Below are 15,338 nucleotides of genomic sequence, written 5' to 3' on the forward strand. Positions count from 1 at the left end.
ATTCATACAGCGATCGCGTTACATGAATTCATCGTATGCATTCATTTAAATTCATCAATGCCTGATAAAACAATCTGAAATATCTTCCCACTGTTTGCCAATATTACCAAATGACAAACCCGAAGCAATTTTGTCAATTAATTCGCCCAATTCACGAAATCAGCTGACACAATTAATCAGCAGAACCGCTAAGTTCGATCCGACAGCTTAATCACAGTTAGATTGCTAACAGCTTCCATATTGAACCCAACCCCCTATCAATAATCCCCTCTTCCCCAATAATTCATTATTTCCCAATTTTCGTCTCGCCTTGACCACTCAGCAAATCCCAGCAACAAAACCTTTTTTAAACCCACCAAAAATCAGCCTTCCTACACCCCTTTATACCCAGTGAAGCATACCAACCCAAGTGCCCCAACCCCAGCAAACCGCAGGAGTAACAAAAAAAGAGCAGAATAAAGAGGAAGCGCAACAGAGGAAAAATATAATCACTGTACAAATATGTACCTACACAGCGCGCAGCGCCAGTAAGCTTCCTACAGGCGCACAAACACAACCCTCCCACAATAAACACAATACGTCCCAGAGATAAACGTCAGCCTCGCCGCGGGGCGTTCGTTCAAAACTGGGAAGCTCACCTGGCGTGACTGGACTCGAGGTCTGTGGTTGACACATTGTACTGGACGGTGAAGGTGACGATGTCCCGGGTCGATGTCGACGTCGAGCCTGGAGACGTTTGCGTGCTGATGTGGCTGGTGGTGTACTCGCGGGCTGTCGTGTACGTCACCGAGCTGGAATCTGCTTGGCAAATGGAAAAGGGGAAGCGTCAGTGCCGGCTGTATGGTGCAATTACGCGTATCCGATTGGCTTCGCCGGCGGGATGGGGTAGTAGCGTGCTACCGCCAATATTTACGCGTGCGTAGGCCGACGATATTCACGCGTGCGTGGGCAGCAACGTTGGACGACTGGGGGGAGTCGCGTTTCGCTCGTTTTCACGAACACGTACGATTAATCACGTAAAAAGGACCGTTCGTTCAATCCTGGAAGAATGGTTCACTGGTTTTTTTTTCACGTTTTCACGGAACGAGCGGAGTAGCTTCATTAGTGGATGTTTTTCCTAGGAGGAATTACTTATATCCCGAACAATTAAGTACTGTGACGATACCTAGAATTGTTGACGCTGTTCAGTGTCAGGGGAAAATGTTGAACTGAAGTTATTGAAGCCTCTTGTAGCTTCTAGCTTTTAAATATTGATTGGAAACCAAATGTAGCAACGAGGTTATAACAAAGTTGCAAATGATGTAAATAAGATTGGTGTGAGGAATTGGGAATTATTTATCCTGCTCAGGTTAATTCGCTTTTGTCACCCCAGTTTACTAACGTCGGGTTAACATTCTGAAAATGGAGTAGAGGACCCTATAAATGCTACATTGACCTGTAGCATTGAATCGATAGGATTGATTAAATTAGTAGGCGAATCGCAAACAGCGACTAACTCCGTAAACCTCCTTTCAGGTCGTTCCAGATCGATTTTCAATAGGAATGAATAAAGTACGGCAAGTGGTTAAGTTCGTTAAACTAGGATTTCTCGATAGAAATGTCTAGGGTTTTTAAAATTAATATTCTTGGGGTATTATCTTCAAAAAGCAAAGACACTGCTTTTCTCAAACGCCACTATTCAACACGGTACGTTTATAAATGAATTTTCCTGTTACACCGACCAGAAATTCATGCAAGAAGAAAAGTGAAAAATCGTTCTGAGAAATCCTTTGTGCAAAATCGGTGGCAAAAAAGTTGTGTATCGCTCGAAAGAGTTGAAGCGTGTATAATCCATTGTCCAAGGGAAATTACTTACATCATCGTAAACAAAAGCGATGAGTAAACGACGAAGAGTACATATTTTGCGATAAAGGAAAAGGGTTGCGTTGAAAGAAGATCTCTACTACATCAAAGAGGGCAGCGTTATTTTCCTGACAGTAAACTTAAACGACCGCGGTCGCGAGGTGCAGTGTTCATCAAACCAAGTTGAATATGCAGATGAAGATGGCGTACGTGGACCAAGTATTTCCATAACGAATCCTCGTACACTCTCTCTCCCCTTTTTGTTTTTATCTCCACACTCCAAAGCTCATTAAATCTACATACGTATTACTTTAGCTGTTGTAGTGAGTTGCATTTCAAAGGAACCAGATTTTTGGAATTTATAATATTTCCTAACTTTACACAGAGCCGTAAACATAGATATCTACCTCTTCAACACTTTTCCTGTATCCATTTACTGCGTACAAGCTCAAAAACTCAGCCTCATGATACCTTAATTACAGGCATAATTAACTGCTACTAAAATCGACTTTCAGAGACGATCTAAGAGAACCCTCAGGGACGACGAAATTAAAATGCACTCCCGCAAAAATTCTTTTCAGAGGGGCTTGACTCTTCCAGCTTCCCCAAAGAAACAGGGTCGCCACGCAGGTAGGGGACCCTCATCCCCTTGTCTTCGAAAAGATTTTTCAATTTATCTCCCTGAAGAACGCCCTGCCCCAGTGAACTATGCAACCCTTGGAAGCACGCTGTCTGCACGAACGTCGAGCGTGTACTAGGAAGCGAACGAACAGGAAACCGTGCACGGAAGATCAATACCAGAACGTCGCGAGGGAACTCGTGAAAATCGAGTGGCTGAAAGCAAAGAGAAAGGGGAACGGACCCGTCGCCGACGTGACGAAGATTTCCTGGGTGGTGACGGGCTCGCCAGACCCGTCCTCGCAGTCCTCCTCGTCGTCGCAGGAAGGACGCTCCTGGATGTTCTCCTTGCGATGCTTCGGCCTCAGCGTCGTCGGTGACCTCGTCGGCGCGACGTACACTGGCGTTATTATGTCGTCTGCGAACAAAGAGGATCGCGATTATTGAAGGCCCTTGAATGCACATAAAAGGGGAATTGCTGTTTTCTGCGCCTAGGGGGTTGATATTAAATTGCTCCCTTTGTTCGATTTGGAATCTACGGAATGGTTTGCAAAATTAAAATACGAGGCGCACAGTGCTGCTCGGTATTATTAGTTCTCGTTTCGAATTTTATCGACGAGTACTCTAACTCTGGAATGGCACACTGGGGCCTTTTATGGACCCAGCGAGATACTAATTCCTGGTACTGCAGTATGATTCGAAATATAAATGTTATGTATATTTTTTTAACATTTGAATTTCATAACCTTGTAATATACACTTGAAGGTATTTCAGTGGACTTTCGCAGTTTTTATGTATTCAAAATGTGTAAAAATTGATCTTTTGGAGGACTCGATGTGTCTTATTGCAGTCTGAGACAACTGTACTTTTCCAGGGTTAATATTTGTAGTGACTGATACAACTTAAAATTACCCTTGTATTTTTGTTCACATTGGTACTAATAATTTCTATATTAAATATTTAAATATACTTAAAGAAAAATGTATTTTATACTAAGTAACTAAAAATTCGTTTATTTCGGAACATCTCCTCACTTTATACAGGGCGTTGTAAGTACAGGTTTTGCGAACCCTGAGGCTGTGCAACTGGCTGTGATACTATACTAAAATATTCTGTACTTTTTGAGAGGATTTTATAAAGCATAACTATTTTTAATCCTTGGACCAGAGTAAACTCCAAAGCCCCACAGCCCCAAAGCCAAACATTATTAAAAAATCGAAAATAATTATTTCCTCAAGTATTTGTAGAAATTTATTCCAGTACGTGGAAAAATGAGGACCCTTAAAGGGTGAGGCCCAGGGTTATAGCCCCCCTCCCGCCACCCCAGCCCCTTCCCTCAGCCTCACCTTAATCCAGGCCTGACTTTACACAACATATCTAAAAATGTACTCCACAGATTTCTTTTTATAACAATATCCTTCATTTTTCTTACTTCCTAAACTTTCCTTTGTCCACCACTGTAGATCAAGGACTATCGATCCCTCTATTTGGAACGTGTACTACGTTACTTATTAAACTCTGTTCCTCGTTCTAGAAGAGAGCTGTGACCGAAGCACTTTCTCTGAAAAGTTGAGGATGCAGAGTCAGTGACCTTGCTGCTACTACGTTCGCTGTTATTACGTCGTCTGCGACAAGGGAGGATCGTGTTTATTGAAAATTATTGCCTGCACCGTGCCGCGAGACACTCGCATAATTTTCGTATGATTGCGCGGTTTCCAGCGTTTGCGTCATCATCGATGTAACGCGAAACGAAAATGTGGTTATTGCGAGGGAAGAGTGGAGGGGGACGAGGAGGGGGACGATAATGGAGATAGAATGCAGGTTTGATTGGAACGTTTTGTCCAGGGGTCGTGATATACCTCGTACATGGTTTCGTTTCGCTTTGAATTCAATTTCGATGGCAATCTGGTTGATTTTCCATTTTGTCGAAGTCGCATCGGTCCGACCGTTTGTCCCCTGATTGATATTTGTTAGGAGGTTGATTTAATTGAAGTATATTGATTCATTTTGGAGATTCTGTGGTGGGAATATTTTATTAATCGAACACTGGTTATTCGCGTTTGTGGAAATGTTTATTATACGGGGTACGTCTATTTTGAAAATTACTGGGGATGATTTGCAATCGGATTGAAGCGTTAAAGTGGCAGGTGGTGATAGTAGATTACGTTGAATAAAGAAAGAATGGTCTGAATAGTTGCAATGCGACTTTCAGCAATATTTTGAAAGAAGACACTTGCTTATTTTGTGAAAAAGAATATTTTTCTCACGTTTAATGGATGGTATCATCTGCGTGACTATAAATTAATATTAACTGGCGTCAATGGAAAATAAATAACTAGGGACAAGTTGGCTTTGAAGTGACCTTGAGTATTAAAAAAAAGGTGGATATTGTGTTACATATTGATTCTGTAATCATCGAGTATCGTGTATACTTCTAAGCCTTAATCATCAGCATATGTGGATGTAAGTAAACTTTAACTATAAATGTTACTCTATATCTACTACTTCATTCCATGTATTTGTTTATATAAATATATGTTTTAATGAACTCACAATAGGTATTATTAATAAAAAAAATTCATTGCAACTATAAAGTCCAATAATAATAATATTATTGGAAAAAAACAGGTATTGATTGAAAAAGAATTCTAGAATGTTACGCAATAATTGGGGATGTTTATCGACGCTCTAGTTATTTCTATATTTAGTGAAAGTGCAAAAGGATGTTCTATAAATGTGACCTCCTACAGCCCTTGTAGTCTTTAAGCACTATTACTGCCTTATCCATTAATCGTAACAGAATACGAGTCACCACTGGGGACAGGAAATGGATAAATTCTATTTAGTAAATTAAGAATTTTTCACTTGTAATGTAAATGTAATACGAGAATAATAGTGTTATATTACATTTTCATTTTGAGACATTAGTATTATTAAACAAATGGAAAATTTACGTAAGACTTAACAATATTGAAATTATTGCATTACTAATGGACATAATGACGTATGTAAATTCTCGTGCGTGAACGTGCACCATTTTGAATCTTACCTAAACCATGCCTGACTTAGAACAATACAATTTGCTTTGTTGAATAATGGCCTATTATGCGCAACATATAGTAATTTTATAAACGAAACAGGTCATAAGAGTGAACATTTAATATTCATATTATGAAAATGATATCGTATCAAATATGAATCTGTTGCTGAACTTCTAAATTTTTTACTTTGGATAATACAGATTGTTCTAGAAAGATCTAGGTGAGCGCCCCCTAAGTATAGTAAAATTTCGTTATCAAAGTGCTCTGAACTCGTAACTTTTGCATAAAACTATTTCACATCAAAGCTATTTAATAATTTCTCTTAAGTTCATATTATGTAATTCACTACTCTCCTCTCATAAGAATTACATTAAATTGATTATACTAAATTATGGATATCCTGTTCCTAGGGGAAGTCATAATTAATTCATAAATACCACTTCCTATAAAAATTGAATTTCTATTGTCATTTCAGTAAAAGGATCTGCTATAGTCATACGAGTGACAACTGACAGCATCTCGTAGAAACCAGGTATATATATGTATAGGTGTATATATACATATATGTATATGTACATATGTACGTTTATATTTATATACACGTATGACGTAACACAGAATGAGATACTATACGTGTAATAGAAGAATCACCATACTACCAGTTCTCCTCATCTTATCTTTTATCTCAAGAACGAGAGCTGAAATGTCACGTCCGAAATAGCCAACTGCCCACTCGGCGATAGCTCGCTTAATCGTGTGGACGCGCGTCAGCCTATTAAAGGGATCGTATTAATTCAGTTTTTAGTCAGTTGGAGAAGATTTTCGAGCCGGCTGCCAGACCAGGCGAGGAGGTTCACGGGAAGAGAAAGGAGGGGCGTCGGGGATCCTAAATATGCAAATGAATCGAAGATACAACCGGGCAAGCATGAAGACGAAAAGGTGGCATGCCACATGCGATACGCGATTGTGCGTGCATGAGTTTGATGTGTCCCTAACTCCCTAGCACTATGAAATATGTATATAGGTACACCCAATAAAAATATCTTCTACATGGAAAAAATTGGCATACATATCTTGCAATAATCTTCTGAATAGATTTAACCAAGGTAGACTTTTATCAGATCAAATAAACTCTAATAATAAATTCCAATTGAAGATAAAATAAAAGAATTGGTAACCCAAATATACGCTGCAAAGGAACATGATCTACTTTCTTTTGCCATTTGTTATAGATCTTTGTAAAATTAAGAAAGTTAGTTTGACTGTAGTAAGAGCAGCTTTGTTAAATCTACAACTCAGATCTGTTAGAATACTTTTCAATTCTATACAGGCTTCAATAATTTTAACTTAATATTTTTTTCTGTGTACTCTGAAATATATAAGTTTACCGCCAGTTGCACCAATCACAAGCTTCGTTGAAAAATGTAGAACCATTTTTATGCATAGTTTGTGTTACTATGTCTGTAAGATGTCCAACTATATATGTAACACATAAGTAGATGTATAGTATCATATTTTATTTCATATTCAATGAAAAGGTTCCAATTATTCATTCAAATAAGCGGCTACTATTTTCAACTTCTGCAGCTTTAGGAATTGTGAATGCTTGTTCATTTTTATCGAGCATGTAATCAATCGAATAAACAGTCCATTTAAGTTAAAACGCAAGCTAGGATTGAGACTTTGGTGCAACTTATCAATATTTCTGTATTTGAATGTATACTGAAGTTGTTCTCTAGGTACTGCTGAAAGTTTGGAATCGAAGTTGAAATTATTCGTCGAATCGGTTTTAATACTCCATTGTTACTTATTAAAGACTAATAAACTGTTTTTAATAACGCGCGCCGTCTCATTTCAAATTTATAAAATGAAATTGTCGACACATGTGTACAATATGCATGTAAAATAATTTCTATTCAATTCAGCTTTTCAGGTCACGGGAGAAAATTAATTTGTCCTTTCTTGCAACGACTGAATAATAACGGTAGTATTCGTGCATTATTTGCTTGAATATTATGTTCTGTTAATAATAAAGAATGAAATTATTTAATGCAAGGAATGAAAATTCGATTTTGAGCTTTCAAACATTGTCACTGAAATACAGACTGTGTTACATTTTACGATTAGATGAGATTTAATGTCACTCATCTGAAAAATGACACAATACGAATGTATTAAATACGTATATGTAAATAATTTTCATAAAATTAATCTTGCTTGGAGGCAAAACATATCTCTTTTTTTACATTAATTTAATTAAAACTTGACGTTCATTATTTATATTTGTGTTATAATTAAATATGTAATGAAATATTAAAAATGAAAAAGGCAACTTGTTTGGATGCATTGAAAAAAAAAATGTGGTAAGAGCCGCCAAAGGACGGCAGTGCCTTACCAATTTATGTGTGTTTCCATCCTTGTCTAGGGGAGTGCTAAACGTCTCTCCTTTCATACTACACAACTCGATGTCGCGCTCGATGCTCTTATATACGAATCACTCGTTGAACGACCACTTGCGAGAAAGAAGTTTTTCTCGAATAACTCTAACACGATTAGTCTAATAAAAATTTCGTAAAGACATTTTTTGTTCGAAATAAAATGATCTATCGAATAGTATAGGCTTCAAATTTCTAACTCACATATATCAATTTTCACATATTTTGTAATACTATATTATATACGTACATGTAAATCGATGCATTTATGCACTCTACATACGTACATAAAAAATGGTTAAAGTTTAAACATTACTGTAAGTTGTAAAATTACAAATGCAGTATTTATCCATCAAAATTTTAGCAATATTAAAATGAAAATTATTAGATACAAAATGCATGCGGTTTTATTTACACATATTTTCATTCAGAAAATAATTTATATTCAGTCTGATGTCTCCCTTGTCACTGATATATCCCTTCAATTATTACCTCTTTTTGCTTTTAAATACAAAAATATGGTGTAATTAATTTCGAACGATTTTTAGAAAAATTTCACACAGAAACGTGCACGTAAAATCTCCATACGTGCAACGCGCGAAAGGAGGTGTGTATAAGAAATTCCTTCGCGAGTAGGCATGCAGAAGGAATTACTTACACCCTCGGAAATGTTACTTACACTTACCGGAACCAGGCTCGTAGATTGGCGTGCATTCTTCGTCCTCATCGTCGGCAGTGCAACCACTTCCAGCGCCGGAAAATATGAGGTCATCCATGACGCCTGGAAATCCAGACGCTGGCGTCTGCAAAAAGAATGCATTTAAATTTCTCGAAGACTAGGACGATGATGCGTAGCGTGACTCGAAATAAAAGTTTTTATTTATATGACTTTTGGATCTATCTACGAATACAGTCGAAAATTGGCGAACATTAAGTATGTATATGTATGTTTTTAGAAAACATTAGTTATTTTAATTTTATTTATCCATACTGCTTTTAACTATTTGTTAAATTCATGCACAATTGTATGGATAGAAAAATCGATGACTGACCGTACGTTGTTAGTACGTCTACCGCTAGAGGGCTACGAGCATAAACTCAGTTTTTACGAAGATATTATGATATTAAGTAAATAGTAAAATAGAGATACTGTGTATACATAGAAAAACGAAAAGAAATAATAAAAACGAAGAAAGAACCTAAAACATTTTCTCATACTAAAATTGAGGTGTTCTGTTCGTATTTCACCTGTTGCATTCTTTGAAAGGGTGCAGCACGATCCAAAAGACTCCCAGCAGGTAACAATTGAACATCTCCTGTGGTTGTTACTCTTCCATCTTTTGATGCAGCAAGTTCTAAAATACGTGCTCCGTTTACCACAAGGCCAGCTATTACGCCTAAAAATGGTCTTTCCACTCTTCCTTTATTGCGGTTCCATCGACCACCGACCTGAATAGTTGATTGACTATTGAACACTTTCAACTGGCGACCTGTAAACAATAACAAGTAGTGTTGGGACTATTTTATTTACTAGTCGTAGTTATAGTTTAGAGTCTAGAGTTTATTAATGTGTCACTGATAACCACTAGTTTTTGTACAATTTTAATTTACTTATACAATTGTGACAAGTCATAAGTACAAATTGCTAAAGTATATTCAGCTGCAATTTGTAAATAATTTCTATAGTGTGCTTCTGTATAAATTATAAATATTTGTGTATTCCTGCATTCAGGGAAGGAGTCAAAGGAAGAGTTCATACCGTTTTCACGGGTAACAAATGTTTTCGTTTGACCACTGATCAGGTAAACAGGAATCAGTAGGTCTATATAGCACTACTAACCAATGGCCAGTCCACCAGGCCCGTGTATTTTAAAAGAAGATGGGAGCTAAGGTACACAGTCCCTACTTAAAGTCCCCTACTTCTTGCCTACAGGTCTGATTCAAGCCCTTTGCCTTCGTAGGGTCTAAATTTGGTTAGTTTTGAGAGCAGGCAAACATGATACAAGTGGAATTCTTTAGGGTTCACTCTGCCCTTCGTGAATGGTGCACGCTGCTTGGATTACAAGCAAACCTATTAAGGATACTTTCTCTGTCGAATAGTACAGCTCATGAATATAGATTTTAGAAAGGAAATCCTATCATGTTTTATAGGTTTTAAGAGTGATTATCATAATATCGTTTAGGACAATTTTTTAACAACTCTATTAATAATGCAACAAATGCTCTAATTAGAAATTGAAAACCTAAACTGTAATTTCTTAAGATTCAGTAGTGATAAACACAATTTAAAATTTGAAATAGTAGTGAAAGCTCTGCAATTTCATGATGGAAGTAGCTCATATTATTTATATCCTAGTAAATAAAGATATTTTCCAAGAAAGATACATTTTCCCGATCGATACGAGCAAAGTTGCTTAATAAAATACAATATTTACGTTATTTTCACGCATCCATGCATAAGGCTGTATTTTAAAATTTTCATCTGATCACCACTATAAGTTACATAGTGACTTTTCGAATATGTATATTAACGGGGAACACCGATCAGGCCAACATGGTACTCCTGGAGGTTCCCTACATTCGTTGGTTAGCACTATACAACAATAAGCAGGCGATAAAATCGATTGGTAGAGATCGATAATACGGCCATTTTTTTATTAGGCGACTAGAAACTTGGGGACACGATGCAACAAGATTGAATGTGCGTAGGAGCAGGTACTCTCACGTGACCAGCCATGGGCGAGTTAAATACCACCTGGTAATAGGAAAGCAACAAGCAGTGCGTAGTTCCCCAATGTCAGGGATGAAGACCTGGAAGGGAGCAGGTGGCATTGTGTAGCCCGAGAATGGGTAATAATTTTCGGCGAACCGAGAAAAAATGGGCCTGGCTGACAGATCTACCAGGCTCACAGAAACTGCAAGGAGGATAGCTCGGTGCCATTTTAGGCACGACGAAGTGACACTGTTGCCTATGCTCTCCATTTTTACTATTTCCTCTTGCACCTCGAAGAATCGAGGTTGCCTCTATAGTTCAGTGATTTAAACTGCAAGACTCTTAAGTACACAGGAAGAACTTGTAAGAAACGTCAGATAGTGAGGATGTGTAAATCGATATATTTTCAAACAGAAAATTTATTTTCCTTTTACAGCATTCTTTACCTCTTTTACGATATTTAGGTTACTGTAATATAAATTACAGATCTGTTTAACAGGAAATTAAAACAGCTCCTGTTCCCATTACGTCTGTACTATGAAAAGCAGAATTCTGTACGTATCTACGGATCCTTTACACATGACGTCAATTGTGCCGCCATCATTGGAGTACTGCAATTTCATTTCCCGTCGATATCACAAAATAGGCGTTTCATAATACGCTGTAAATGACAGGTACATCGTTATCGCATATTCGAGTTTTCCCAATTTAGAAAGCTCATAAAGTGGACGTCATTTCGTATAATAAAATGAATCATGTAAATACAAGCACACATGTAGTACAAAAACGTATAGAAAATATTTATAAGCCATATATTCTACATTCTATATGGCTTTCTGCTTTCTGCTGAAGAGATTTTTATTTTCCATCTTCTCCACTCGTTTCACTGTGCAATCTCTTCTATTTTTTCATAAATAATATGTACTATCAATATGTTTCTAACCTATAAAAGTAAAGCTAGTATTTACGTATCTCTAAAAAATGGCGGTATCAAGTCAAATGTGACGCGACTTCCGTCGATCAGTGTTTTCTCTCATTGTCAGACACTTGTCGGCCAGGCATAGTGAGTCTACCAGAGTAGTATAAAAATACAGTTGGTCGTTTGGCGGCCAGCTTCACGATGGACGCCAGCAGGGGCACATGTGTTCAGCGTAGCGCGCGTCTTATCCCACACCTGTTTGTGAATTATTTCTCAGTTCAAACAGGGAGACGAGTGATGCAATATTGTCGATCGTGCGACAGGTGTTCCTCAAGAGAGATAACTGTGTCATTTACGCCGCATTCCGATCTGAAGAAGTCCAATAAACTGTATCACTTTACTAGGAGAACAGGAGTGTCGTGGGTGCGTTCGGGCATCGTGCCCGTCCCAGGCGCGAGATTTTAGGCAGCCAAACCTCTCTTTCGTCCAATGCTTGACCTTCATGACCAGTGGCTTGAATTTTATACGTAAATTTCGTAGCGTAGTGTTAAATATATATCGATATCAGTTGCTGCTGCCTTTTTATGGGTAATGTTGCTATTTTACATTTTGGAGCTTTCAGTTTGGTGCACTGTAATTTTTATTTTTTATTTTTTTACTACATTGAACTGAAATATATATTAGAATCGATGGACCTTTCCATTTTGATGAAAAGTTAATTATTATTTATTATATAAATGTATTAGGGGTTTCCAAATAACGATTTTTTTTATATTTGCTTGTACTGCTAATTTTGTTTTACATTTTACATATCGCCCATTCGCTTCAACAATGGAACAACTACAAATATTGCTGTTTCTGAATTATTATATAATATAGGAAAAATGTACCTCGTCGTCCAAAAAATCATGATTTACTTATATTTATTATAAATATTTTGTTTCGACAAAATAGTAATTTTTATTTACAGTTAAATGATAGGAGATATTAGAATTGAAATTTTAATCTAATTGAGTTTCAAGTATCGCATGGAAGACGAGAAATATTGGCCATCAACGTTTTGTGGCAATTAGCTCTTGTGCGACATAATCTAAATTAATAAGTAAACTGACAGGAGAGTATAGAGGACATGGAGGTGGTGGACCCCGAAAGTGGGTTAAGGTATCGCCTTCGGCCATTTAGGCAAGTGGCGCATTCGGCTAAAATGTATCAGGAGGCAAGAAGTCAAACAGAAGGCTCAGGCTGCCTAATCTTTTGACTCCGCCTTCGGGTCCTCAAATCGTCTCGTAACCATGGCCTTCACTTCCCCAATTTTAATAAATAAGCTGCAAGTATCACTTTTCCTGTGACACGTTTCAAAGCTCAACAAATAATTCTGTTTATCTGCCTTCATGTCAGACTTTTGACTTTAGAGTGAACTTGAAGCTATTAAATAACGTAAGTAGGAACATAAAGACAGGGTGAATAATCGAAATTGAGGAGTGATTATCGACATGGAAGGTTCAAGGCGAATTTAGACTTTTCAGTTTAGGTGATCATCGCAAATAATTCATCTACGGTGAAGAGTGTAAACTCTTCTAAACTCTTCTACTAAAGTTTATTAAGTAAAGTGAATTTAGACTACAATTCACTTTGGATGAAATACGGATGAAAACAACCTTTACACTTTTCAATACGGATGAATCATCCTTTAGTTTGGAAACTGTTTTGTTTTATATCAGTTTTACCGTGAGAACTAGGGATGCCATCGTAAGTACTTACGTTGTCAGAATATGTACCTACAGTATGGAGAACATTTATTCCCAAGCAGTGAAACCTACCATTTACATGCAAGATGAGAATGGAGCATATAAACACGCGTTCTATCTTCGAAATATTGTCTTGAATTTGGGATGATACTTTTACAGGACTCATTAAACTAATAATATCATTAAAATTAAAATAATAGACACCACTGTGCACTTCTCAACAAACTATCACTTTCTAAGTAGTTTTTAAATCATGATTTTTAACGACACAACATTAATATTCAGTGGTGCTAATACTGATAAGCAATCTATTAACTAAAACACGATTTTTATACACACTATTGTTATTTAGTGGTATTTGTTAAAATTCTATTTACAGGCAATACATAGATATCATATTACAATATTTTAAATCTTTATTCTCCATCTTTCTTGAAACTTTCAAAAGTTATTCTTTAAGTCCTATTTTTTTACACATAATTATTTTTGCACATAATTGTAAAATTGTATAATTCAAATTTCTACTTTTTAAAAAAGCAAAGAAATAAATTTCTATTAAAGAACAAAATTTTCCAATATAACAGAGTTTCACTATTACGTTCTCGTAGACGTATCAATGGAATAGTGTAGTAAGCGTGAAGTGGTAGGTATAGTATAGTGAAAGAGCAAGGAACCCGTTATCGTCGCTATAGCTACAGGTTACAGGCTCGTCTGGTTGGTTCAGAATGACCTTGACAATTCAAGGCTGTTCCTAGTACGAGCTCGACTGGTTTAGGAGAGCTACCACTTCGATATGTTCGCCTGATGCTTCTAAACACGTCGCTAAGATCATCCCTAACCTTCCTTACGTCACATACGAGATCCACATGTTCTGTAGTCGGTATTTGCCATGTTTGCATGATAAGAATATTAATAACTTATTTTTCTGATTGAGTACGAATGAAATTCTTTGAAATAGGTAGTAATATTCTTAATTATATTATTTAATTTTTATTTTTATTGTAACAAATAAAGAAGATTATTGCTCTTATTTAACATCCAATATTCAGCATCATTTACTTGATTCACCAGTTAATTAAACTGAGGAAAGTAATTTTATATTAAGGTCAAAATTAAAATTTTATATTCGATTTAGAAAATTCAATCGTTGCAATGTATTCTTTCAATCGATCATGAGACCAGGGCTGATTTGTTATCTATATCTACAGTGGCCTATGAATAAGTAGAGTTTGTCAGTAATGGACGAACCGACGTATGGTTAACACTGAGAGCCAATAAGGATAGTTAAATAATTAGCTTAGACTCTTAACCAGTTTTTCTATATTTGGAATAAAAGTTAGTATATCCTGTTCAAAGCAGGTATAAAATAATTGCTTTAAAAGTCGGTTAAAACTACATTTCTAAAGCACTAAATTGAATTTTTCAGCTTTAATAAAACTATGAAAAACAATTGCACTCAGGTAGAAAACAGAATGATCAGTTTCAAAGCCGATATTGCTAATATTTATAAAATTTAGTAAATATGAAATAATGAAACCACGAGTATAACCGAAATTGAAACCAGTATGTTATACGTACATGAATTTCTAAAGCTTCGTTCTTGGGAAACAGAAGCTTTATTGTATAAATCAGAATTGCCAATAATAAACAAGTACGTACAAAATGAAAGAACAACATAATTAATGAAACCTTTACAATTTCAACGTTTCCAATTTAAAACCACTATATATAATTTGATAACAGACAGAAATAATTTCCTAATAAGGCAACAAATTTAATTGCAAAGTCTCCTCCACGACTAGTCTTTCTATGATTCCATGTTTGGAGCTTCGAAAAAGGCGCGCAAGGGGTAAAAGTTACCAACTTCCGACCAGCTATGCCCATCTGGTCTCCTAGTCGACCTGGGAATCCGTTTCCCCTGAAGTCGCTTGGATTCTCACGATCATGGGAACGGAGGTGTCTCTCCTCTGGCTGGGAACTCTGGGAACAGCGTCCCGTGGGAAGTTTTCGGCTGTTCTCAA

At 36.7% G+C, this 15,338-nt stretch overlaps 1 protein-coding gene and 1 non-coding gene across 2 annotated transcripts in view; both read right to left on the bottom strand.

Moving 5' to 3' along the window:
* The window catches only part of Nrx-1 (neurexin 1), a 370,027-nt gene that overhangs the window by 9,201 nt on the left and 345,488 nt on the right, over nucleotides 1–15,338 (bottom strand). The window contains exons 22-25 of the mRNA XM_076377439.1: nucleotides 9,186–9,427; nucleotides 8,623–8,740; nucleotides 2,705–2,878; nucleotides 639–798 (exon numbers count right to left, since the gene is read on the bottom strand). Coding sequence (XP_076233554.1) covers nucleotides 639–798; nucleotides 2,705–2,878; nucleotides 8,623–8,740; nucleotides 9,186–9,427 — 694 coding nt within the window. The remainder of the gene's footprint in view (nucleotides 1–638; nucleotides 799–2,704; nucleotides 2,879–8,622; nucleotides 8,741–9,185; nucleotides 9,428–15,338) is intronic.
* Nucleotides 7,854–7,961, bottom strand: LOC143180009 (U6atac minor spliceosomal RNA). The gene has a single exon (XR_013002067.1). It is a non-coding gene; the product is annotated as a U6atac minor spliceosomal RNA (small nuclear RNA).

Source organism: Calliopsis andreniformis, chromosome 5 (assembly GCF_051401765.1).
Source record: "Calliopsis andreniformis isolate RMS-2024a chromosome 5, iyCalAndr_principal, whole genome shotgun sequence".
NCBI lineage: Eukaryota > Metazoa > Arthropoda > Insecta > Hymenoptera > Andrenidae > Calliopsis > Calliopsis andreniformis.